At 40.7% G+C, this 27899-nt stretch overlaps 1 protein-coding gene across 3 annotated transcripts in view; it reads right to left on the reverse strand.

The window, feature by feature from the left end:
- Positions 1 to 27899, reverse strand: part of ascc3 (activating signal cointegrator 1 complex subunit 3) — a 541129-nt gene that overhangs the window by 126765 nt on the left and 386465 nt on the right. For all 3 annotated transcript variants that reach the window (XM_043687007.1, XM_043687008.1, XM_043687009.1), the window contains 2 exons: positions 20852 to 20972; positions 14923 to 15065 (listed from right to left, as the gene is read on the reverse strand). In XM_043687007.1, the coding sequence (XP_043542942.1) occupies positions 14923 to 15065; positions 20852 to 20972 (264 nt within the window). The remainder of the gene's footprint in view (positions 1 to 14922; positions 15066 to 20851; positions 20973 to 27899) is intronic.

A 27899-nucleotide genomic window follows, 5' to 3' on the forward strand; every position in this document is an offset into this window, starting at 1 on the left:
TGTTGGACCATTATCGTTATTATAGTCAGTTATTATAGTCGACACATGGTTATTCGATTATTTTTCAAGGATACACTTAGCAAATCAGATATGTGGCTGCTGTGCTGTAACATATGGATGCATCCTGTTGAGGACTTGACAGCATTCCAGCTTTCATGTAAAATTCAGGTCCCAAGGAGAAGGCTGCCTGCAGTGGGGGAGGCATGAGTGCCCATGGTGAAAGGGAATGGCTTTGCATTGGGGTGGGGGGAGGGGGTTGTGAGGTGCGTAGGAGGTTGTGTGTGGGGTGGGTGTTGAGGAGCAAAACTTGGTGGGGGTGGGTGGAGGGGAGGTTCTAATGATCTGACTTCATCAAAAATCCCTAGCTTCACTCAGTTCTTTTGTTCACAATCATTTATTTTTAGAAGCTGATGCCTAATGTTTTATTCCCTCCATATTTAACTGTCCAGTGTATGCTTGGTGTGCTGACGCTTACATCACATTAATTAATTGGATTCTGATTTCAAAGCATTTGAGATGAGGAAGCAGATGTCTGGAAATAATGCTAATTTGGCTTCTTACCAACAAGATGTCAAATGGATAATGAAAATGGTTTGGTTTTACAGAAAATTAAAAGTTGTCTATATTCAAAATATGACAGTTCACACAACAGAACATTATCTGTTCAGGTTGTTAAAAAAAGACTGACACCTTTGAGCATCAAATATGGCACTACTAATTTACATGTAGGATTTCTAGAATTATAACACTGACAACAAAACAAATATGTTATACTGTAAAAGTCTAAGTTATTTGCATATCTGTATTACAGCACAGCAATTTTTCACATTTCAAGTTTCATGTTTTCTTTATTGCAAAAATTAAGGTATTGGTTTTGGGTTATGCTATATAAGTTAGTGGTGTGTGTGAATGAGTCACCAGTTCACACATGATTACATCTGCTGAGTGGTTTTAAGAATATTTCATCAACTAACTGACCACAAATTCAACTTCTGCATTTCATTTTCTAACATAAACTTCAAGCTAACAACTATTTCCATTTAATCAGACTTAAAGAGGCAATTAAATCATTGAGAAAAGCTCCTTAAGTAATTGCTTTTCAGACCCCTGTCAAGCAAAAGAAAACACCGCGAGTAAAAAACTTTAAGCCCATTTTCTGCAGGAAAATGCACATTAGCCCCATGGTCCACTGGACTGCTGATTATCGTACAGGATGACGATGTTAAGTTCAAAATCCCAACAACAGAAAATTGTAAAATTGAGGACAATAAATCAATTTGGGGATAACAATAGAAAAATAATTATAAATGCTGCTGGATTGTTTTAAAACCCAAGGACCTTCAGAAAAAAAGAAACGAACGTTCTCACCTGGTCTGGCCTACACTTCAAGTCAGTTCCACACTTTATGGTAAACTTTTAATGCCCTTAGAACAACTTGAAATGAGCATTTACTTATTTGTCAGTATCATGCCCCATTGTAGCATCTACTCAATTGACTCTCTCATGGAATCTAAATGTAGAGTTTCAAAATGAGGAAAAGGTTTCATTCTCAAAGGTCAATACATCAATCCAGAACATGCTCCAAGTTGGCTAACATTGATCTGTTCACGGGATGTTAACCTTATGATTCCAGACACACACAACAATTGTGCTGTATTGAATATTTGGTTATATATTTCCTATACATTTTTTATGCTATTTAATTGCACTTCTAAACAACTTAATCAGCATTATGTTTACCTGGTCTGCCAACTCATTTAGTAACTCTACTTACTATTACTTGTTATAGAGACATTTATTTGCCTCAGTCTGTCACCTTTCTAAATCATAAACCTTATATTCTTTGGTCTGCTATTTAGTAAGGAATTTTGGCTAGTATGCAGTTAAACAGCTGCTTCTCCATATGCCTTGCCGAACATTTCTACACCTGTAATAGAACTCTACAATTTAACAGCACAAAAGACACTTGACCCTTCAGTTTTGCAAAGGGTTTTTGCTGAAATAAGCAAAAACTAAACCTACTTCACTGTTTTCTTTTCATAGCTTTGCTTCAAAAGTTGAGTTTATATTTCTATGTTTTAAAGCATTGTCTGATATGTCTCTGCACTAAATTGCATCTGCCAAGTTGTCAATGTAACCAAAAAATGCCAAATCTATATCTGCTCACCACTGGTGCACTGAATATCACATTGAACTGTCAGAATAGATTTTATGCTGATGTCTTGGAGTGGGCTTGAATGTCTCTTGAATGTTACTTGGAATATTGTGTCCAGTTCTGGTCGTCCTACTATAGGAAAGATACAGAGGCTTTGGAGAGGGTGCAAAGAAGGTTTACCAGAATGCTCCCTGGACTGGAGAGCTTGCCTTATGAAGAAAGGTTGAATAAGCTCGGACCTTTCTCTCTGGAGAGAAGGAGGAAGAGAGGAGACCTCATCGAGGTGTACAAAATAATGAGAGGAATAGATGGAGTCAATAGCCAGAGACTTTTCCCCAGGGCAGGATTGACTGGTACGAGAAGTCATAGTTTGAAAAAAATTAGGAGGAAGGTATAAAGGAAACATCAGAGGTAGGTTCTTTACGCAGAGAGTTGTGAATGCATGGAATGCGTTGCCAGCTGTGGTGGTGGAAACGAAGTAATTGGGGACATTTAAGCGACTGCTGGACATGCACATGGATAGCAGTGAGTTGAGGGGTGCGTAGGTTAAGTTACTCTATTTTACATTAGGATTAAGTCTCGGCACAACATCGTGGGCCTAAGGGCCTGTTCTGTGCTGTACTTTTCTATGTTCTATGTCTCAGGTGAGAATGCTGTCAAATGAGGCAAGTTAACCTTGGAATTCTCCAAGTGTCCGAGCAATGCAACCTGTCAATATGGGTGGGGTGAACAAACATTTTAATTATACTCTACCAATTGGTCTCCAGGAAACATTTATAATTTTTTCATAACTGTACATGTCAGCTTGAACTGAATCATATAATTACAGATTATATTGTGGAGAAGGAGGCCAGTTGGCCCACTGTGCCTGCACCAGCTCTTCAAATGAGCACTGCCCACTGCCAATCTCCTGCTTTTTCCCCTGTATCTTTGCACATCATGTTCATGCAAGTAATCATTTATTGCCCTCTTGAATACCTTAATTGAACTGGCCTCCCCCACATTTCCAGGCAGTGCATTCCATACTCTAACTATTTGCTGACTGAAAAAGTCCTCTCTCCTATCACCCTTGCTTATTTTGCAAATCACTATGAATCTATGCCCACTTGTTGTTCTTCCTCTTGTATGTGGGAACAGCTTCTCCTTCTCTACTCAATTGAACCTGCTCATGATTTTGAAAAGTTCAATCAGATCTCCTCTTAGTCTCCTTCCCTCCAAGGAGAACAGTCTCAACTTCTTCAATCTATACTCATAACTGAAGCTTCTCATTACTGAAACCATTCTTTTAAATTGCTTCTGCATTCTCTCAAATTCCTATAATGTGGTGCCTAAAACTTTACACAGTACTTCAGCTGAGGTCTAAGTAATGCCTTACACTGCCAGTTAGATTCTAAGTAATTTTGAATTGGTTTAGCTCAGTTGGCTGGATTTTTGGTATACAGAGCAGTGTGATGCCAACAGCGTGGGTTCAATTCACATCACCAGTTTGAGGTTACCATGAAGGATTTTCCTTCTCAACATCTTCCCTTGCCTGAGGTCTGGTGGCCCTCAGGTTAAATCACCACAGTTGCTTCTCTCTAGTAAGAGAACAGCCCCTATGGTCTGGTAAGACTATGGCAACACAACAAGTAATTTTGCTGCAATGTCTTATCTCCCAACAGATTTTCAATATTTTACCTAGTTACAAGGGTTCACGAATGGCAAATCCTCAAAACTTCAATATAAACTACTGAACAAGAATTTCTATGACGATTTTCATCTGTACATATTTATATAGGAAAATGATTATGTTAGAATTGGCACCAGTTAATCTACCAGTTTGTAGGTGATTGTAATTAAATGCTTGTAAATAAACATCAGTGTGTTTCATTAAGATTGGCATCTGTGCTTTCTCCCTAGCATTATAGTTGCGAACCACAGAATTCCAGTACAGCTTCTTAATGATCTTGAAAACAAGATACCTTTAGCTCAATGCAGCTAAAGTAGCAGGATGTGATAACACAACAACCACTGAAATACAACATTTCAAGGTTGTCCTAAAGTAAATCATCCACAGTAAGTGTGTGCATATCTTTGAACAATAAACAGAAGAAATCTAATTATCTTTGCTCCTCTGCTTCAGAAAGGAATTTTTTGCCACATAGCTGTTTACACAGCATTACATCAGTTGCTGCAACAGCCCGTAGCAGGACCTGAAAGAAAAGACACTAGCTTCATGCAGCTTTTCAGAAAAAAAGCTTCAGACAGAAGCATACAGCATGGCGAACAATAGCGGAAGCCACAGACCAACATTTTTCTCACCCCCCCCCAAATTTTTTAAATTAACAAGATGAATAAACATAGAAGAGCCTGAATTCTCTGGACAAGGTAGAAACACAAATGATATTTCCTCTTGAGCAGTCCAGACTGAGAGCACACTGTTTTAAAATTAGTGGTTACCTTTTCAGGACCAAGATGAGGAGAATTTTTTCTCTTAGAGCACTGAGAAATTTTGGAACACGCTACATCAAGTAAGTGAGGGAGGTGAGGCCATTGAATATTAAAAAAAAAGAGGTCGATAGATTTGATGGGAATGTGGAATTTAAAAAACAAACAGTTCAGCCATGGTCTTTTCAAAAGTAGACAAGCAGGAGGCTGGAAGAACACAGCAAGCCAGGCAGCATGAGGAGGTGGAGAAGTCAGCGTTTTGGGTGTAAACCTTCTTCAGGACAGGATCTTTCCAAAAGATAGAACAGACTCAAGGGGCTGAATGGTTGACCTCCACTGCTATTTTGTCTGAACATATGGTAACTTGACTGAAAGGACAACCCATGGCCAATTTAGACTTACCAGAAAAGCAAATATGAGTAACCAACAGAGAAAAGAGTGGGAAAAGCAGCAGTAGATTATTCTTTGCTTTTTACCACTATGTTTTGTAAAATGAGTTCATGAATTTAAGCCAAAAATTGCTTGTTAGGTTTCCTAAGGCCTCAAAGAAAATTTGCAGCAATCCTGAAGATTGGGTTAAGTTTTAAACTCAAGGTCAAAACTAGAATTTGCGAATCTATTTCTGACCAAGTTAGTTGTACAAAAATTAACCAGGCCAACAATGCTGCCGATAATTTAAATACTTTCTAAAAAAAATGCAATGTTTTATTAAGTATGGATACAGGTTTGAATCCAGTTTACATAGTGTAATTATAGTAATAATATCTTTCAAAAGAATGTCTGAATAAATCCATTGCACCAATGTGTCACATAATGATAAAATACAAAATTAACATTCAGTAATAGATTACTGCAACATATGTAAAGCATTTATAAATATTTTAAAGCCATTACCTCTTACTAACAAACGTTATATGTCAAACATTAAACCAAACATTTAGAAAGTGTGAAAGCTCAACTATTAGAGCATCTGTGAACTTATTTCCTTATTGTTTTCATGGAATAAACAGCCATCTGGTGTATGCTACAGGGTTTCTTGATTGATCACAACCAGAACAGCCTTGAACACTACTCATTGTTACCCGCTTTAGTGTTCCTTTTTGATTTGATTTTCGAACAAGTCCTGAGGGGCTGCTGCATGAATTCAGGGGGTCCAAATTTGATATTTAATAGGCCTGTTGCTATATCCCATTGTTATAAAGGTCTTTTACCACAGTCCTGATGTCAGTGCTACAGACTGCAAGATCAATGCAATTACTTTGGTGATCTGCATTTTATACAGGAGATATCACCAAACATTTGAAGGGGAATTTATAATTGCACCAATAAATGTGTAAGCCTGTGAGTGAAATCAGTATGAACTTAGATGGTTAGGATTCAGACGTCGAAAATTATTCAAAATATTCTCAATTAATTCTAAAATTTGGAGTCTTTGAGATTCCTTACATCTCCATCTTTTTCTCTCCTTCACTCTTTCTTCAGTCTTTGTCTCCTCCTTCCCTCCCCGCCATCCCCTCCTTTTTTCTCCCATACACACGTCTTTCTGCCTTTCTTCCCTGGCTCTCTTCTTCCTCCTACTCTATTTGTCTCCCTCTTGTCCATCTCCTCTTCCTTTCATATCTTCCCCTTCCTTCTCCCCGACTCATCATCATTATCTCCCTCTATCCCGTCATACTCTCCCATCTCTTCTGTGTTTCTCTCCCCTCTTTCCATGCCTGTCTCCTCCCTCCTTCCCCGTCTTATTACTTGCCTCTCTCTCCTTCCTTATCTGACTCTCTCCCCTCCCTCTCTATCCTTTTAAAACTCCTCAGATACTGAAAAGGTTCATACCATATGTAACTCGACCTGTACAACTTTCAGGTTTCAACTGATAATTATGTGAATGCTATTTGCCACAAACATTAGGAAGAGATCATCTGCTGTAAAAGAAAATTCAAACATCTTCCCTGATATTCAATGCATTAAATTGACTGTCTCACCATCAACATTCTGGGCGTTACTATTAATCAGAAACTTAACTGGACAAGCTTATACATAATGTGGCTTGAACAGCAGGTTAGAGGGTGAGAGTTCTTTGTTGAGTAACTCACTCCCTGACTTGTACATGCACATGTATACCTATACATCATGTAAATGATGCAAGTCAGGAATGGAATACTTTGAGTACATTTCCAACAAAACTTAAGACGCTTGATGTCATCCAGCACTTGCACACATTGGCAGCACTGTGTACATTCTCCAAAAGGCACAACAGTAACTGTGAAGCGTCTTTCAATTGTAGCTGAAAGTCGTTGGACGCTTGAGAACACCAGCAGCTCCATGTTCCCCTCCAAGTCACACATGTTCTGACCTTCACTGTTGCTGTGGCAAAACCTAACAGAATTATGAATGCACATACACAGAAAACAAATACTGGCATCATTCTGACAATATAGAAAATTGCCCAGATATGTTCAGTAGGGGAAAATAAGAACAAACTCAAATCAGCCAAGTAATGTCCTATCAGTCTACTCTCAGTCATCAGTAAATGATAGAAAGAGTCATCAACAGTGCTATCAAGCAGCATGTGCTTAACAATAACCTGCTTACTGATGCTCAGTTATGTTTTGCCAGGGCTATTCAGCTTTGGTTCAAACATCGATAAAAGAGCTGTACTGGTGACGCGAGTTGAGGAAACAAAAAACAGGTAACTATATGCCACTTAACTTCATGTTAGTAATTGGGAAAAGGTTACAGCCTTTTATAAAGGATGTACAGAGGAACCTTGATTATCTGTTATTCGATTATCCAAATATTGGATTATCCAGCAAGGTTGCAATGTTCTGATGCTAGGCCAAACTACGTTGTCTGGCATTCAATTATCCAAAATTCGATGAACAGAATGAAATACTCTCTGTCCTTCGGATAATCAAGGTTCCTCTGTAATAGGAGAGCATTAGAAACATAATATAATCAAATAAAGTCAGCATGGTTTCTTGAACAGGAAACTATATATATTTGAGGAAGTGCTACGAGGATAGATAAAAAGGAAGCAATGGATGTAATATATTTGATTTCCAAAAGGCATTTGATAAGGTTAATGTTAGTTTGCTTAATAAAATAAGAGCCAATGGTGATGAAGATGGTAAGTTGGCATGGATAGAAAACTGGCTAACTAATAAAAGGTAGAGTAGGGATAAGGATGGCATTTTTAGGCTGGCAATCTGTAACTAATGCCCTTCAGTGTTGCTGGGTCAAAATCTTGGAACTCACTCACAAATGGCACAGTGGCAGTACATACACCTGCAGTGGTTCAAAAAGTCAGCTTGTCACCACATTTCCAACACAACTTGAGAGAGGCAACAAATACTGTCCCTGTCAATGAAGTCAGAAGTCACATGACACGAGGTTATAGTCACACAGGTTTATTTGAAATCGCAAGCTTCACCTGGCGAAGGAGCAATGCCCTGAAAGCTTGTGATTTCAAACAGACCTGTTGGTCTATAACCTGGTATCGTGTGACATCTGACTTTGTCCACCTTCCTGAAGAAGGGCTAATGCCCGAAACGTCGATTCTCCTGTTCCCTAGATGCTGCCTGACCTGCTGCGCTTTTCCAGCAACACATTTCCATCTTTGTCCACTCCAGCCCAACACCAGCACCTCCACATCATGCCTGCCAATGGAGATCATATTCCATGATTAAATAATAAGAATGTATTCATTTAATTGTACAAAGTGAAAATACTAAAGATAACTGTATATTAAAACAGTTTATTTCATTAATTAAATCAATATCCAAATGGAACCTAATATGCTTTGCATTAAAGCCATACATTAGTGCATGTTTTGCAAGCTTCTTCTGAGTTGCAGATGTATGTTTGGGAAATTTCTGTTGTATTCTAATCATAGATTATAACTGGGAAGAATGACTTCTGTTGTTATAAAATGACCAAAATTTTTTACGTTAGGTAATATTAATACTACTATTCATTGTCAGTTCATTCACTAGATGGAGAAGGTTAGTTGACCTATTTGCCCAACTGTCATCATATCTAACCATTTATTTATGTTTCCAGGATTTTGGGTGGAATTCTCCCAACTTTGGAGATATTCAGGAAGGGAGGTTGGTTATGTCTGAGTCCTGATGCTACTCCCTCTGAAGTGCTGACTAGCTTAATTTGGTTGGAGGAGTTCACCACCCAATTAGGGATAACAAGGGATCCCAGTGGAGATGGTGTACACATTGTGGTCTATTGCAAATGAAGCTGGCAGTTCTAACTTTCTTCTCAGATAGAGTGCTGCTGAGAGCCAAGAAACAAGAGCAGTCGCGAAGAAATGGAGATGCCATTAATATCAGGGACCAGCTGCCGCAAAGGTAGTCTCTTCATTATTGGAGATGTTGGTCTTCAAGAAATTCTCATGCAATAGCAAGGCTGAGAGATGGATGGAAAATAGCCTTGTCATGTTAAAACTTTTGTTTTCTTAGAACTCCAACCTTTGGCTGTGAAGCCGTCCTTCCTTTGTCCTTAGGCTCCTGACAAAGCCTGCATGACACAGAATTTATTTATAGTGTGATAGTTGTAGATAATTAGTTACTCAACAACCTTAATCAGCATCCTCACAAGAATCCATGGCTTGCTGGTATCGGACCAAATCTATCTCTGGACAAAAGTGGCTGGAGGAGAAAACTAGTCAGCAGGTTGGTCCAGTGCCTTTTATTCCCTTGACTCCTATCTGTATATTCACCTTAGCTCTTTGAACAAAGGAATGTAGGAGCAGGATTAGACCGTAAAACTGCCCAAGCATTAAACAATACAAAACATGGAAGGTACATGAACTGTAAGAAGAATAGTGTAGGATACAACAGGTTGGCGGAGTGAGCAAACAAGTGGCAGATGAAATTTGAACTGGAGATGTGTGAAGGAATTTACTAGAACAAAGAGAATACAGTTCTGAAGGGACTGCAGGAGCAGAGAAACCTGAATGTATTTGTGCATAGTTCATTGAAGGTAGCAGGACATTGACAGTGTGGAGAAACAAGGCTTTATCAATATAGGTAGAGAGTGCAAAAGCTAGGAAGTTTTGTCAACTTGTACCAAAACATTGTTTGGCATCAACTAGGGTATTTCATCCAGTTCTGAACACTACACCTTAAGAAGGATGCAAAGGTGTTATAGGGGGTGCAAACAAGATTTGATATTGAAGTGCCTCATCCCTGGATTCAGTTACGTAAATGGATAAGTTGGAATTGTTTTCCTTGCTGAAAATAATGTTAAGAGGAGATTTGCTATAGCCATTAAAAGTATAGAGAAGTCTGGACAGTTATAGAGAAGAAACATTCCTTTTGTGCAAGGATCAAGAACAAGAGGGAACAGACTAAGGCACCAGATTAAGTAGTAATGATAACACAAGGAAAAGCATTTCATCCAGCGTCCAGTAAAGATCCAGGATGCCTAAGTGTAATGGAGACAGGCTCAATGTAGGCATCAAGAGGAAATTTGAGCATTATATGAAAAGGACAGATGTGCAGAACTAAAGGAGATGATAGAGGAGTGTAACTGTAAATGATAGGCAGAACAGCCTTCTGCGCTAAAACCATTCTATGATAAATATTGGTCATGACACTGAGGTAACTGCCCTGCACTTCACCAAAATTGTCCCATGGAACCTTTTACATCTATTTGAACACAAAGATGAAGTTTTGGTTTAATGTATCCTCTGAAAGTTGGCAGCTACAAAAGTGTAGCACTCGCTCAGCACTGCACTGGCATGTCAATCTTGAATTTTGTGCTCAACCCCTACAATGGGCCTATAACCTGAGGATATGAGTACAGGAGTAGTGAAGATATACAGGAACCTGGTAAGACCACCTGAAATAATATGTGCAGTGCAGTATTAAGGAGGATATTACCTCCTTGGAGGCAGTGCAACAAAGGTTCACCAGACTTGTTCTTGGGATAGTGGGACTACCCTTATAGACAGAGATTGGGCAAACTGGGTCTGTATTCTCCAGCGTTTCAAAGAATGAGGAGTAATTGCATTGAAACTTACAAAATACTTGAAGGTTAGATGCAGGCAAGATATTTCTGCTCGTTGGGGAGGGAAGAACAAGGGGACACAATTTAAAAATAAGAGGGATACCACTTAGGTTTCAAACAAGGAGAATTTATTTTTCTGAGGGCTGTGAACCTTAGGAATTCTCGATCACAGGGAATTGTGAAAGCCCACTCTTTGAGGATATTTAAGGTAGAGATTGATAGATTTGTGATTATCAATGGAATACAGGGTTATGGGGATGGGATGGGTAAAAGGCATTAAAGTGTTCAAAGCAGTCATGATTGTATTGAATGGTGGGGCAGACTCAATGGACTGAATGGTCTATTCCTGATCCAATGATTTAAAACAAGTGGGTCTCAACTAAGCTTCAGCTGACAAATACATGAAGGGTTATGATTAGATTAGATTACATTACATTACAGTGTGGAAACAGGCCCTTCGGCCCAACAAGTCCACACCGACCCGCCGAAGCGCAACCCACCCATACCCCTACATTTACCCCTTACCTAATACTACGGGCAATTTAGCATGGCCAATTCACCTGACCTGCACAACTTTGGATTGTGGGAGGAAACCGGAGCACCCGGAGGAAACCCACGCAAACACGGGGAGAATGTGCAAACTCCACACAGTCAGTCGCCTGAGGCGGGAATTGAACCCGGGTCTCCGGCGCTGTGAGGCAGCAGTGCTAACCACTGTGCCACCGTGCCGCCCACTATGGCCAAAAGATATTCAAGGATCAATACTGGTGTCCTTCACAGATAGCCAATCCATTTATAATGAACAACGTCGATGACTTGTGTTTAAACGTAGGGGTTTGATGAGATGGAATTTGACCAGATGGTTGAAAGTGAGGAAGAATGCCAGAGATTGAAGGAAATCATCAATGGCTGGGTTAAGTTGGAAGGTAAGTGACAAGTGACAACTGGAATTCAATCCACTGACTGGTGGGTCAATCAAATGAAAGGGAGTGCCCCTTCCTCATGAAACTACACTGGCTTGTTTGACAGGCACCTGAATCTAGGCTGAACTCTATATCCTGGTGAAGCCAGGGAAACCTTGGGTACTGTAAAAAGGATGCAGTACTGGTAAAGTAGGTCACCAGACCTTTCTTTCCTTAATGATGTAAACAGGAAATTTGCTTGATCCAGGGCTAAGTTCTGATCAACTGCCGGCAGCAATCTTATTTGAAGCATGCTTCTGTCCATTCACAAAACGACAGAAGTAAAATAGCATTTTGTTTTTAATTAAGGTGATTGTGCAATATACAAAGCAATCATAATTGGGGATCTACAATGTGCTGTGGGCAGAGAACCAAAACTTTATTCAACCACAATTTGTAACTTTATAGCCAGGACCATCTTCAACTCTTAGCATCATCATCAAATCAGCAGACCAAACCTGGTCCAATGAAGAGTACAGTGGAACATGCCAGGAACTCAATATCCAGAACAATCACACAACTAAGAAACAGATCCAAGCCTTGCAGTCTTGCCTACCAGTTCATGAATGATGTTAATGAAAAAGCTAAAGTTGCCATACTCCTGCCAGACCAGAGGGCTGCTCCCTCAGAAAGATACTGTACTCTATACTACTTTCCCCCCACCCCCACCCTCCTCTCACTTATCTCTCCACCCTTCAGGCTCTCTGCCTGTATTCCTGATGAAGGGCTTTTGCCCGAAACGTCGATTTTACTGCTCCTCAGATGCTGCCTGAACTGCTGTGCTCTTCCAGCACCACTAATCCAGAATCCCCTCAGAAAGAGAGATGACTGGTGGTGGTTTAACTTGAGAGTTACCATGGCTCAGGCAAGCGGAGAGGTGGAAAAGGAGAGTCCTTCACGGTGACCTCAGCTGGTCAGGAAATTGAATTCATACTATTGGCGTCACACTGTATTGCAAAGTAGCTACCCAGCCAACTGAGCTAAAGGTTCCCCCCAACTAATGGTGGACAAGTAAACAACTCACTCGAGAAAGAGACTCCACAAATATCTCCATTCTCAATGATGGAGGAGTGAAGTATATCAGCGTGAAAAAAAAAGTCTTAAACATTTGCCTTCTTCAACCAGAAATGCCAAGTGATGATTCATCTTTCCCTCTCCTGAGGTCTGCAAAGTCACAGATGCTAGCCCCAGCCAAGTTAATTCACTTTGGGAGATCAAAAAATTGCTGAAGGCACTTGATACTACAAAGGCTGTGGGCCTTGACAACATTATGGCAATACAACTGTAGACCTGTATCCAAGAACTAGCTAAATTCCTGACCAAACTGTTCCAGTACAGTTACAAGACTGGTATATACCAGCAATGCGGGAAGTTGCCTAGGTATCTCCTGTTGACAAAAAGCAGGACTGTTCCAAACTGGTCAATTATCGCTCCATCAATCTGCTCTCGATTATCAGCAAAGTGACGAAAGGTGTGGTCAACAATGCTGACAAGTAGCACTTGCTTAGCAATAATCGATTTACTATTGCTCATTTTCATTTCCATCAAACCCAAAGTGGTGAAGAGTTGAACTTATAAGGGGAAGTAACAGCAAGTGAACTTGGCATCAAGCAGCTGTTATGGACTAGACCAGACCCCCTCACAATATATTAAGAAGGTAGCCTCAATCCTAACTTTTTCTTATCTTAAAATTAAATGTGAGGTGCTGTGTTCCAGATGCAAAACTGCAAAATGGTTAAACTACTCGATGTTAAGCAAATCACAATTTATTCAAACACTATAGTTAAAACACAACAAAAGAAAGAGGAACTTGGAATAACAACTCTACTGGAAAATTTAACCGAATAACAGATTACTTTACACCTAAACAGTAACTGTTCCAACGTAATAACGGCCCACAAACACACCCTTGGCAAAAGGTAAATTTAGAAAATAGATTATCTCACATGCGACCCCAGCAGCTCAGAAGGAATAGCTCAGAGACACAGTGTAGCAGCCAGGAGAGATTCATTGCTTTCAAACCCTGCTGAGACCTCAGCAACAACTCCTAAAAACTAAACCTAAAATCCCTGGTTCTGTGGGAGCTCAACCAAATCCATACAGGCTGCCACTGTTGTCCCAACTTTAAAAAAAAACCCAAAAAACAGGATAAAGAAACATCATCGTCACATAGCATTTGATAGAATGCAGTATCAAGGAGCATGTGTGAAACTGGAGTCAATGAGAATCAAAAAGAAACTTAATACTGGTTAGTCATACCGAGAACAGCAAAAGATGGTTGTAGTTGTTGAAGGTCATTTATTTCAGCCACAGCACATTTCTGCTGCAGTTTCTTTGGTGCAGCCATCTTCATCAATGCTTCCCTCTTTCCTAAGGCCACTTGGCTTCATCAATGACCTTAGTTATTAAGGTGGTCCACGTATGCAGCAAAACCTGTGTAATATTCAGGCTTGAGTTGATAAGCTGCAAGTAACATTCATGACATATACGTTCTAGGCAATGGCCATCTCCAACAAGAGAGAATGAAATCATTGTTCCTCAATATTCAATAACATTACCATTGCTGAATCCCACACCATTGACATTCTGGGGACAGCGTTACAATTGTCTAGAAACTGAACTGGATGAGCCATATAAATATGTTTGTACAAGAGGTCTGGAGTTGGCAATTCATTGGTGAGTAAGTTCTCACTCCTCAAAGCTTGTTTAGCACCTACAAAGAACAAGTTAAGAATGTGATGGAATACACTATATTTACCATGATGACAGCAGCTCCGAGAACATTCATGAAGCTCAACACCATCCAGGGTGCTCACCTGATTGGCACTCCATCAACACTTTCAACATTCACTCCATCAATGGATAGTGCACCGTCCGTATACCACGGTACATCATGCACCAACAAGATAATGCACTCAACAATTCACCATTTCCAAATAATTTCCAAACCCAAGGGCAGCAGGTTCATAGGATCAGCATCATTTCCAAGCCACACATCATCCTAATTTGGAACAACATTACTGTGGTTTCATTGTTGTTGGGTCAAAATCCTGGAAGTCTTTCCCGAACAGCATTATGGTATACCTATGCTAACTGGAATGTGGCAGTTCAAGAAGGCAACTCAGCACCACCTTCTGAAGGCCAGTGAGGAATGAGAAAGAAAGTGAAGTGCACATGCCATGAATTAATAAAAAGTCTGCCTCAATACAGCACATCGAGTGAGGATATGACAAAAGGTAAGATTGAAGAGAAAACAGTGTGTCCACTCTACTTGCCTGAAAAGACTGATATTAATAATTTGATTTTTTGAAAAAACCAAAAATATGTAAAATAGTACACGTTTCAGATTGAGCACTGTACCTCTCGCTCATCCATGTGTAGCCACTGTTTAGGGTCATCTTCTGCTGCCAGAAAGGCTATCAAATCCAAAGCTGTGAGGCGAGTCTGACGTCTGGACGACACAAAGATCAGCACAGGCTTAGATGGGGAATGGCTTCGAATAGCTGTTTAAAAAAAAATAAACTATCTTAACAATTTGTAAATACTTGACATCTAATGGCTTGTTGCTGATTTAGGAACAGGTGTGGTTGAATAGGCTGGGACAGATTTATTGTTCCTTAATGTTTAGCACTTTGTGACAGTCAGGTTGTAATTAATCTGAGCTGACATGCCTGGCCTCCTCTTTACAATCAATACACACATTTATGTCATACAGCTAATTAGCTCAGCCATACAGCTGTAATTAGCTTGACCCAAGATGATCTACAACTGTCAACCTGATAACACAGTAGTTACATTTGAGAATTTATTTTTTCAGCTATTACCTAATCAATACAAAATGTATTCTCAACAGAATCAGTGAGCACTAGTTAGCAAAATAAGATGGGTATATTTTCACACTTCTGTATTAAAGCCTCTATTCTTTTCAGTCTAATGTTGCGCTTCTTTATTAAACCAAATGCATTCTACCTGGACACTTTCTTTCCATAAAGCAATAGATCTTGAAAATGGTATGCTTTATTTACAATTATTGCTGTTAGCTTTTGGTGGTGTTACTGGTGACAACTAGAGGTGAGAGTTGGGAACAAGCACTATTAGTAAAATTGCTGTTTTCCATCAGAAAATGTCGCTTAAATTAAACATATGGCAAGTGTTATATGTTGATCTTAAAGTTGAATTTGGACTACTCATTTGATTCAACATTAGGAATGGGATGATTCTCACTGCTGATAGAACTATAGACCTGAGAGTCTGACATCAGTGTGGGTAAGTTGTTGGAGCTAATTCTGGAAAATAGGATTTACATGCATTTGGAGGGGTAAGGAATGATTAGGGATAATCTGCATGGTTTTGTGCAAAGGAAATTGTGTCTCACAACTTGATTGAGATTTTTGAGGAAGTAATTCTGGGTAATCCAAGATAGAGGAGGGGAAAAATTGTGGGTGTAAGAGCTGCTCCTTTTTTGAGATATTTTAGGTGTTGGAGGCGATTTCCTCATTTTCACAGAACATAAAACATTACAGTGCAGTACAGGCCCTTCAGTCCTCATTGTTGTGCCGACTTGTGGAACCAATCTGAAGCCTGTCTATCTTACACTATTCCATTCCCGTCATGTGTCTATCCAAGACCATTTAACTGCCCTTAAAATTGGCAAATCTACTACTGTTGCAGCAGTGCACTCCACGCCCTACTACTCTCTGAGTAAAGAAACTACCTCTGACAGCTGTCCTATAGCTATCACCCCTCAATTTAAAGCTATGTCCCCCTCATGCTAGCCATCGCTATCCGAGGGACAAGGCTCTCACTGCCCAACTATCTAACCCTCTGATTATCTTATCTATCTCAATTAATTCGCCTCTCAACCTTCTTCTCTCAAACGACAACAGCATCAAGTCCCTCAGCCATTGAGGAATTTACAAGAGCGAGGGGGTGTAATGGATGGCCGCTAAAGGAAGGGAGAAAAGCCACAGATACAGTCAGTCAGTTAGATGGGTTAACTCCAGGAAAGGTAGAAGGGGTAGGCAGGCAATGCAGAAGCCTCTTGTGGCTGTCCCCGTTTCAAACAAGAATGCTGTTTTGGAAAAACGTAGGGGATGATGGACTCTCAGGGGAATGCAGCACCAGCAGCAAAGTTCGTGGTATTGAGACTGGCTTGAATGCAATGAGGGGTATGTCGGGTTCCAAGTGATCGATTGTGTTAGGCGACTCTCTAGTCTGAGGCACTGATCAGCGTTTCTGCTGCTTTTCTGCAGAAGAAAAATCAGAATGGTGTGCTGCCTCCTTGGTGCTGGGATCAAGGATATCTCAGAGAGGGTGCAGAATATTCACAAAGGGGAGAGGGACCAGCACAAGGTCATTGTACACATTGGAAGTAACAACATAGGAAGGGAAAAGGAGGAGATTCTGAAGGGAGAATATAAAAAGTTAGGCAGGAATTTAACAAGAAGGTCCTTGAAGGTAATAATATCTAGATTACTCCCAATGCTACGAGCTGAGGGTAGGAATAGGAGGATAGAGCAGATGAATGTGTGGCTGAGGAGCTGTTGCAGGGGAAAAGGGTTCACATTTTTGGATCATTGGAATCTCTTCTGGGGTAGAAATGACATGCCCAAGAAGGACGGATTGCACCTGAATTGGAATAATACACTGGCAGGAAATTTGCTAACGCTGTTCAGGAGGATTTAAACTATCAAGATGCAGGGCAGAAAGGAACAAAGCAGAGAACAGGTAGGACTGAGAAATTAAGCAGCATTTACTTCAATACAAGTGGTCTAACAGGGAAGGCAGATAAACTGTGAGCATGGTTAGGAACATAGGACTAGGATATCATAGCAATTACAGAAACGTGGATCAGAGATGGACAGAACTGGCAGCTTAATGTTCCAGGATACAAATGCTACAGGAAGGATAAAAAGGGAGGCAAAAGAGAGGGGGGGGGGGGGAGTGGTGTGTTTGATAAGGGATAGCATTACAGCTGTACTGAAGGAGGATATTCCCAGAAATACATCCAGGGAAGTTATTTGGGTGGAACTGAGAAATAAGAAAGGGATGATCACCTTATTGGGATTGTATTATAGACTCTGTAATTGTCAGTGAAAAATTGAGAAACAAATTTATAAGGACATCTCAATTATCTGTAAGAATAATAGGGTGGTTATGGTCGGGGATTTTAACTTTCCAAACATAGACTGGTACTGTCATAGTGTTAAGGGTTTAGATGGAGAGGAATTTGTTAAGTGTTTACAAGTAAATTTTCTGATTCAGTATATGGATGTAACTACTAGAGAAGGTGCAAAACTTGACCTACTCTTGGGAAATAAGGCAGGGCAGGTGACTCAGTCTTAGTGGGGCCAGCGATCATAATTTTATTAGTTTTAAAACTGTGATAGAAAAGGATAGACTGGATCTAAAAGCTGAAGTTCAAAATTGGAGGAAGACTACTTTTGACGGTATTGGGCAAAAACTTTCAAAAGCTGATTGGGGTCAGATGTTGGCAGGTAAAGGGACAGCTGGAAAATGGGAAGCCTTCAAAAATGAGAATCCAAGAATTGATAGACAATATATTCCTGTTAGGGCAAAAGGAAAGGTTGGTAGGTGTAGGGAGTGCTGGACGACTAGAGAAATTGAGGTTTTGGTTAAGATAAAGATGGAAGTATATGTCAGGTATAGACAGGAGAGATTGAGTGAATCCTTAGAAGAGTATAAAGAAAGTAGGAGAGAAACCAGGAGGACAAAAAGGGGACGTGAAATAACTTTGGCAAACAGGGTTGTGGAGAATTCGAAGTGTTCTTATGAATACATTAAGGACAAAAGGGTAACTAGGGACAGAATAGGGCCCCTCAAAGATCAGTAAGGCAGCCGATGTGTGGAACCGCAAGAGATGGGCGATATACTAAACGAGTATTTTGCATCAGTGTTTATTGTGGAGAAGCACTTGGGAAGATATAGAATGTGGGGAAATAGATGGAGACATTTTGAAAAATGTCCATTCTACAGAGGTAGTGCTGGATGCCTTGAAATGCTTAAAGTGGATAAATCCCCAGGACCTGATTGGGTGTAGCCAGAACTCTGTGGGAAGCTAGGGAAGTGATTATTGGACCCCTTGCTGAGATATTTGTATCATTGATAGTCACAGGTGAGGTGCTAGAAGACTGGAGGTTGACTAACATGGTGCCACTATTTAAGAAAAGTGGTAAGAAAAGACAGGGCACCATAGACCGGTGAGTTGTTGGAGGGGATCCTGAGGGACAGGATTGACATGTATTTGGAAAGTCAACAACTGATTAGGGATAATCAGAATGGCTTTATGTGAGGGAAATGATTCCTGATGAAGGGCTTATGCCCGAAATGTTGATTTTCCTGCTGTTCGGATACTGCCTGACCTGTTGTGCTTTTCCAGCACCACACTCGCGAGGGAAATCACGTCTCACAAAATTGATTGAGTTTTGTGAAGTAGTAACAAAGAGATTTGATGAGGCCAGATCAGTAGACGAGTGATTTATATGGACTTCAGTAAGGCGTTTGACAAGGTTCCTCATGGGAGACTGGATAGCGAGGTTAGATCTCATTAAATACAAGGAGAACTAGTCATTTTGATATAGAAATGGCTCGAAGATAGAAGACAGAGGGTAGTGATGGAAGGTTGCTTTTCAGATCAGAGGCCTGTAGCCTTTGGAGTGCCACAAGGATCGGTGCTGGGTTCACTACTTTTTGTCATTTATATAAATGCTTTGGATGTGAACATAGAAGGTATAGTTAGTAAGTTTGCAGATGACACCAAAAGTGGAGGTGTAGTGGACAACGAAGAAGGTTACCTAAGAATACAACTGGATCTTGATCAGATGGGCCAGTGGGCTGAGGAGTGGTACGTGGAGTTTAATTTGGATAAATGCGAGGGGCTGCATTTTGGAAAAGCAAATCAGAGCAGGACTTATACACTTAATGGTAAGGTCCTAGGGAGTGTTGCTGAACAAAGAGATCTTGGAGTGCAGGTTCATAGCTCCTTGAAAGTGGAGTCACGGGTAGATAGGATAGTGAAGAAAGAGTTTGGTATGCTTTCCTTTATTGGTCAGAGTATTGAGTGAAGGAGTTGGGAGGTCATGTTGTGGTTGTACCGGTCATTGGTTGGCCACGTTTGGAATATTGTGTGTAATTCTGGTCTCCTTCCTATCGGAAGAATGTTGTGAAAATTGAATGGGTTCAGAAAAGGTTTACAAGGGCCTGAAGAAGGGCCTGTGCCCGAAACGTCGAATCTCCTGTTCCCTGGACTGAGGGGTGACCTTATAGAGGTTTATAAAATCATGAGGGGCATGGAATAGACAAGATCTTTTTCCTGGAGTGGCGTAGTCCAGAACCAGAGGGCATAGGTTTAGGGTGAGAGGGGAAAGATATAAAAGGGACCTAAGGGGCAATTTGGAAACATGGTGGGCGTGGACTAGTTGAACCAAAGGATCTGTTTCCATGCTGTATGACTCTATGACTGCCATTTGTCAATCATTAGTGTTAATTTCATTTTAAATTAAAATACATGTCTGGAAGGAAACATTGAGTACCAAAACAGCCACAACACACTGCATTCCTTTATTACTTAAACTCCAAATGAGCTTACTTACATTGCTTCTATCACACTTTAAAAAGTACCACTAAATGTTATTGGCTACAGATGCAGAGCAATTATTACAGGATGATATTAATTTACTTTTTAACAGTTGAAACAATTGCACAGGAATCCTGGAGGTGTGCAGCTGCTTTGCTCCAATACTTTTCTTCGTATAAAAGACATTTTATCATGCATAGAAAGTCTGTACATTGCATTCATCAGGTCACATGGCCAATTAATTTTTATAGTATATTTGTTCATGGGAATGTGGACGTTGCTGACAAGGCCAGCATTTATTGCCCATCTGTAATTGCCAAGAGACAGTTAGGAAATAACCACATTACCATGGGTCTGGAGTTACATGCCGGCCAGACTGGATAATGATAGCAGATTTCCTCTAAAGGAGATTAGTGAACCAGATGTTTTTTCCCCAATTGACATGGGCTGCATAGTCACCATTAAGCCAACTTTATATTCCATTTTTTTGTTGTTTTACTGAATGCAAATTTCACCATGTCCAGAACATTAGCCTGTGGTTCTGGTTTGCTAGTCCAGTGATATTGCCATTATGTTACTGTCTCATCTATAATATCCGACAGCAATGGATAGTTTCAAGAACATAAACAGCAAAAAAAGTAAGATTCAATATTTTATAGGTTGTTTTGCTATCTAATAAATTCTAATATTTACCTTGAAACGTTGGCTTGTTCATACTGGCCATGCGGGGGCAGTAATGCTGGCCTGGGAAGCCATGAATATGCACTTCAAGAGGAACTGGACGAACAGATGGTCGAAAGTTAAACAAACCATTCTAAATTAAACAGGAAGAGAAGTACAATGTTAATCCATATTATTTTAATGATGATTTAAAGTATAACTTTGATCTTTAATATTCAACTTAAGGTACACAGAGTTACAAACTCAATAAACAGGCTGGCTCTCCTTTGAAATATATTCACAAGGATAGAGCCTGTTAAAATAAACAAACTCCTGTGAGGCCAACAGGACCCATCCTCATTGCTGAGTTACTTGATTTAAAATGAGGCAGTGTTTTAAGTGCTACATTTGTCCTTAAAGTCTTTGGATTAGGCAAGGGAACATTAGGAGAGATTTTGTGGCATCCGCAAGAGTGGCAAATGTGATGATCGGGGGTGACGTAATTAAGCATGTGAAATTTCAACTTCCCGACAGCGGACTGAAAGACAGAGATCAAGTCAGAGGCATGTTGTGGTATACTGAGTATCATGCTGGCATGTGGCAGGTTCATACAGGTAATAAATTTGCACAGAGCCACAAGGATCTGTTAGTGTAAAACTGTTTTTATTATGTTCTAACTTCAAGAGCTTTGTGGTACTTAGCTCTTCTGCACCAGTTGAATTTGTAGAATTCTCGCTCAAGTCAATGGATTTCCCTGTTTAATTTTATGGCCAAAGGGAGGAAAACAAGAGAATGATAGCTTGCATAGAGGTTTCGTACTGACAAGACTGAGTCAGTTTTGAAGGGGGTTGTTCAATGGAATTGTAGCACACAGGCATGGAAGAGGGATCCAGGAGAAGACAGAGGGCGGGTCAGTGCATGGAAGGGTAAAGTGTCCCGAAAGTGGAGGAGGAGGTCAGGACAGTCAGTCAAGATAAGAAAATGAAGGGCCTGTTGTAGTGTTACCCAAATGTGCATCATCTCAGGGTGTTGGCAGGAGGAATACTTACAGTACTTCCAGTCCATCTACAATGTTTTATTTAGTCCTGCTGAGTGATATTGCACAATGTAATTCACAATACAAGGTACTGAGGGCCAGCCGAGTCTGCATATTAAGCAAGGTCTCTCAGACTGACAAGTACATCATCGGACACTAACGTGAACATTAAATAAAGAGCAAACAAAACATAACAATATTTAATTCCATTGTAAAGGGAATATTCATAACTCAAAAACAAAATCAGAAATTGCTGGAAAAACCAAATTGTCTGGCAACATCTGTGGAGAGAAAAGAGAGTTAACTTTACAGGTCCTGTAACTCTACTTTAGGATCTCTGATTCCCAGCATTCACAGTTCTGTTTTTTTTGTTTAGCAATATCCACACTCCCCTATTGTCATCTTACACATCAACTGTGAGGCTATAAACCAATTGACTTCTCTGTCAAAGCTTACCTCAACAAATAAAGATGGTGCACACAGGAATAAAGTGAAATCAATGCAATGCCAAACACTTAACTGAAATTTCATGTTGAGAAACCTCTAATAGTATTTGGACTCTCAAGACTTATGGGAATGGAAATGCAGCAGGAAATGAGGGAAAAAAAGAGTTTAAGTTACTTACAGTTCCGATTAAGAGGTTGGGAATGGCATGCCCCCAGCCATTGAGAAATTTTATGATACAAAAAAGGAGGTCTCTGTACTTGTGCTGGCCAAAAGAAAGGATTAGCCAGCACAATTTCACTTCCAGCTCTTGGTACACAGCGTTGCAATTACATTTCCAAGGGCCATGTGGAAAGATAGGGTTTATGTCTATTCCAGAGATAGGACAGAAAATAGATAGGAAATCAACAGAATAACAAACTAGTTCGCTCCCAGTATAATTGTACTTTTCCATTCCATCAAGTCTGGTACTGGGTAATGAACCCTGCCAGGTGTTAGATTTGCAGGTAGGTGAGCACTTTGGTTATAGTGACCACAATTCAGTTATGTTTACTTTAGTGATGAAAAGAGGTAGGTATATACCACAGGCAAACTTTATAGCTGGGGGAAAGGCAATTACGATGTGATTAGGCAAGATTTAGGATGCATAGGATGGGGAAGGAAATTGCAGGGGATGGGCACAGTTGAAATATGGAGCTTATTCAAGGACCAGCTACTGCGTGTCCTTGATAAGTACATACTGGCTAGGCAGGGAGGAAGTTGTCAAATGCAGGAGCCATGGTTTACTAAGGAAGTTGAATCACTTGTCAAGAGGAAGAATGCGACTGATGTCAGGATGAGATGTGATGGCTCAGTTAGGGTGCTTTAGGGTGACAAGTTAGCCAGGAAAGACCTATAGAGAGAGCTAAGAAGAGCCAGGAGGGGAAATGAAAAGTTGTTAGCGGATAGGATCAAGGAAAACCCTAAGATTTTCTATAGGTACATAAAGGATAAAAGAGTGACTCGAATAAGATTATGGCCAATCAAGCATGGTCGTGGGAAGTTGTGCGTGGAGTCAGAGGAGATAGGGGAAGTACTAAATGAATACTTTTCATCAGTATTCACACCAGAAAAAGACAATGTGATCGAGGAGAATATGGAGATACAGGCTACTAGACTAGGTGGGATTGAGGGGCATATGGAGGTGGTGTTAGTAATTCTGGAAAGTGTAAAAATAGATAAGTCTCTGGGCCGGATGGGATTTACTTGAGGAATCTCTGGGAAACTAGGGCGGAAATTGCCGAGCCTTTGGCCTTGGTCTTTATGTCGTCATTGTCTATAGGAATAGTGCCAGAAGACTGGAGGGTAGCAAATGTCCCCTTGTTCAAGAAGGGGAGCAGAGATAATCCTGGAAATTATAGACCTGTGAGCCTTACTTCAGTTGTGGGTAAAGTATTGGAAAGGGTTATAAGAGGTAGGATTTATAATCATCTAGAAAGAATAAGTTGATTAGGGATAGTCAACACGATTTTGTGAAGGGTAGGTTGTGCCTCACAAACTTTATTGAGTTCTTTGAGAAGGTGACCAAACAGGTGGATCAGGGTAAAGCAGTTGATGTGGTGTATATGGATTTCAGTAAGGAGTTTGATAAGGTTTCCAACGGTAGGCTATTCCACAAAATACAGAGGGAGAAGATTGAGGGTGATTTAGTGGTTTGGATCAGAAATTGGCTGTCTGAAAGAAGACAGAGTGATGGTTCATGGGAAATATTCATCCTGGAGTTCAGTTATTAGTGGTGTACCACAAGGATCTGTTTTGGGGCTACTGTTGTTTGTCATTTTTATAAATTACCTGGACAACGACATAGAAGGATAGGTTAGTAAATTTGCAGATGACACTAAGGTCGGTAGAGTTGTGGATAGTGACGAAGGATGTTGCAGGCCACAGAGACATAGATAAGCTGCAGAGCTGGGCAGAGAGGTGGTAAATGGAGTTTAATGCGGAAAAGGGTGAGGTGTTTCACTTTGGAAGGAGTAACAGGAATGAACAGTACTGGGCGAATGATAAGATTCTTGGTAGTGTAGATAAGCAGATAGATCTCGGTGTCCAGGTATATAGATCTTTGAAAATTGCCACCTAGGTTGATAGGGTTGTTAAGAAGGCATAAGGTGTGTTAGCTTTTATTGGTGAGGGATTGAGTTTCGGAACGGTGAGATCATGCTGCAGCTGTAAAAACTCTGGTGTGACCACATTTGGAATATTGTGTACAGTTCTGGTCACCGCATTTTAAGGAGGATGTGGAAGCTTTGGAAAGGGTTCAGAAGAGATTTACTAAGATATTGCCTGGTATGGAGGGAAGGTCTTCAGAGGAAAGGCTAAGGGACTTGAGGCTGTTTTTATAGAGAGAAGGTTAAGAGGTGACTTAATTGAGGCATATAAGATAATCAGAGGGTTAGATATGGTGGACAGTGAGAGCCTTTTTCCACAGATGGCGACGGCTAGCATGAGGGGACACATCTTTAAATTGAGGGGTGATAGATATAGGACAGATGTCAGAGGTAGTTTTTTTAAAATCAGAGAGTAGTAGGGAGTGGAACATACTGCCTGCGCGTAGAAGACTCGCCAACTTTAAGGATATTTAAATGGTTATTGGATAGGCATATGGACGAGAATGGAATAGTGTATATTAGATGGGCTTCAGAGTGATTCTATAGGTTGGCGCAACATCGAGGGCCAAAGGGCCTTTACTGCGCTGTAGTGTTCTATGCTCTATGTTCTAAGTCATACAAAGCTGAAAGACAACATCCTCAATGGCTTCTTTTCAGCTGAATGATACATCCACTCTTAAATAACTCCATACAGGCCAGTATTCTATCACTGAGTCACCCCTTATTTAGTCTTTGACACTGATCCAGTTTCCTCAGAACCAGCTCTCAGTGAACAGAACCTCTGACGCTTCTGTTTTTATCTGTCAGCCAGGGTTTCCTGACTGGACTGATTAACAGCACCCCAAATCAGGGAACCCATATTCTATGGGATCCACCTGGCTGACCTATTACGCACTCCAGGCCCAACCAAGATAGCCAGCCAGGCATGCTGCCTTGATGCTGACTTCTTCTTTATATCCTTGGAATCATGGCCAGGAGGAAACAGTTCTTACATAATTTAAAATAAAATAAAATGGAAAGTGAGTGAGAAACTCAGCAGGTCTGCAGGCATTGTGTGGAGACATAAACAGAGTAAACAGACTCTTCTACAGTCCTGAAATGTCATCGGATTCTCTTGTCACTGACGTTGGCAGACCTACTTTGTTTTCCAGTACTTTGTTTTATTTCAGAGTTCCAGTATCCACAGCATTTTACTTTTATAGGAGGCAGCTCTTATATCGCCTTAAATTCCACCAAACAGTATCCGGTGGGTCCGGTGACCCTTCCTCAGGACTGTTATGAGGAAGGGTTACCGGACTTGAAACATTAACTTTGATTTCTCTTCGCAGATGCTGCCAGACCTGCTGAGATTTTCCAGCTACTTCCGCTATTGTTTTGGATTTACAGCATCCACAGTTGTTTTGGTTTTGATTCAGTTTCAAGTCAGGATGGCATAAAGCTTGGATAGGAACTTGCAAGCAGTGGTATTCCATACAGCTGCTGCCTTGCACTTCTAGGTGATCGAAGTCATGGGTTTGGAAAGTGCTGTTAGAGAAGACTTGGTGAGTTACTTGTAGAATAATACATGCTATTGCCATTGTGCGACGGTAGAGAGGCAGTGAATGTTTGTGATCATGATGTGAATAAAGAGTAACAATGGTTAAGGGGATGAATATGGCAGATGGACTTGAACCAAGTAGGTTGCTTTGACCTGGCTGGAGTCAAGCTTCTCAAATGTATTTGGAGCTGAACTATTCCAGGCAAGTGCAAAGTGTTCCATTACATTACTGTCCTGTGGTTTGTGAATGGTGGACAAGCTTTGGAGATACAGGAGTGGAAATTTCAGAATGCCACCCTCTGACTTGCTCTTGTAGCGCAATATTTATTTTGCCTGTTCAGTTCAGCTTCTGATCAGCTTCTGAACCCCTCGGATGTTGATACTGGGGATCTCAATGATGGTAATGCCAATGGAACATCAAGAGGCAATGATCGGGATGGTCATTGTGTAGAACCTGTGTGGCATGAATGCTACTTGCCATTCATCAGCCCTACTTCTGACTTTATAAAGGTGAGAAAGTAATCAATGAAGCAGTAGGAGGTATTTGGGTCTACATTACTATGTGGAACTTCTGACTTTCAAGGACTGTCCACAATTACCAACCTGCGTTAGGCCATAAAAAAGTTATAGCACAGAAAGATGTCAGTCAGCCACCATGTCTGTACCAGTTGAATAAAACTGCCACACAGTCTATTCTCACTTAACAACATCTGGTCCATAGCCTTGCAGGTTCCAGCATTTCAGGTGCAGATACAGGTTCCTTTGAAATGGGTTGAGGATTTCTACAGCAGTTTTACAGCAATTTCTGTTTTTGTTTGTTTCAGATCTCCAGTATCCAGTTCTTTGCTTTATTTTCCTTTCCATCATACCCTATTTTCCACCATTTGGCATGCAAATAGTCCTTCATCAGATTAACACCACAATTTTAGATGACCTCTCCACTTCTTTATTAATGATTGAGATTAGATTAATGGGGTTTAAAGTGGCTGGGTTGCATTTATCCTGGCTTTTGTGTACAGGACATACCCGGACAATTTTCCTTATTGTCAGGTAGGGTTGTAGCTGTACTGCAACAACTTGACTAGGAGCTTGACAAATTCTGGAACAAATAGTCTTCAATACTATTGCTGGAATGTTGTCAGAGCCCAAATCCCTTGTAGTATCTAACACCTTCAGCTGTTTCTTGATAATCACATGGAATGAGTCAAATTGGCTAAAGACTGGCTTCTGTGATTCTGCAGATCTCTGAAGGAAGTCAGGAAAGATCAGTTGGCACTCCTGGCTGAAGACTGTTGTGAATGCTTCAGCCTTAACTCGGCCCTGATGTTTTAGGCTTCCCCATTATTGAGGTTGGGAATATTTGTGAGATTGCCTTCTCCCTCTCTGGTGAGTTGTCCACAACCATTCACAACTAGATGTGGCAGGACTGCACAGTTTAGTTTTGATCCATTGCTAGTGGAATCATTTAGCTCTATCACTTGTTGCTTAGCACAGTTACTTTCATTTCACAGCTTCACCAATGACAACTCCTTATTCTTATGTCTGGCCCTGCTACTGCATGCTCTTCTGTTCCCTTCTTTGAACCAGGTTTATATCTCAAGCTTTTTATGATTCATTTGTGGGACATGGGTGTCACTGGCTGGCCAGCATTATAGCCCATCCCTATTTGCCCTTGAGAAGCTGGTGGTGAGTTGCCTTCTTGTATCGCTGCAGTCCATTTGCTGTGGGTTGACTCACAATGCTGGTAGGGAGGGAATTCCAGGATTTTGACCTAACAACTGTGAAGAAACTGCAGTATGTTTCCAAGTCAGGGAGGTGAGTGACTTGGAGGGGAACTTGCAGTTGGTGGTGTTCCCAAGTACCTGTCCTTCTAGATGGAAGTGGTCGTGGGTTTGGAATGTGCTGTCTAAGGATCTT

This window comes from Chiloscyllium plagiosum, chromosome 3 (genome assembly GCF_004010195.1).
Source record: "Chiloscyllium plagiosum isolate BGI_BamShark_2017 chromosome 3, ASM401019v2, whole genome shotgun sequence".
Taxonomy (NCBI): domain Eukaryota; kingdom Metazoa; phylum Chordata; class Chondrichthyes; order Orectolobiformes; family Hemiscylliidae; genus Chiloscyllium; species Chiloscyllium plagiosum.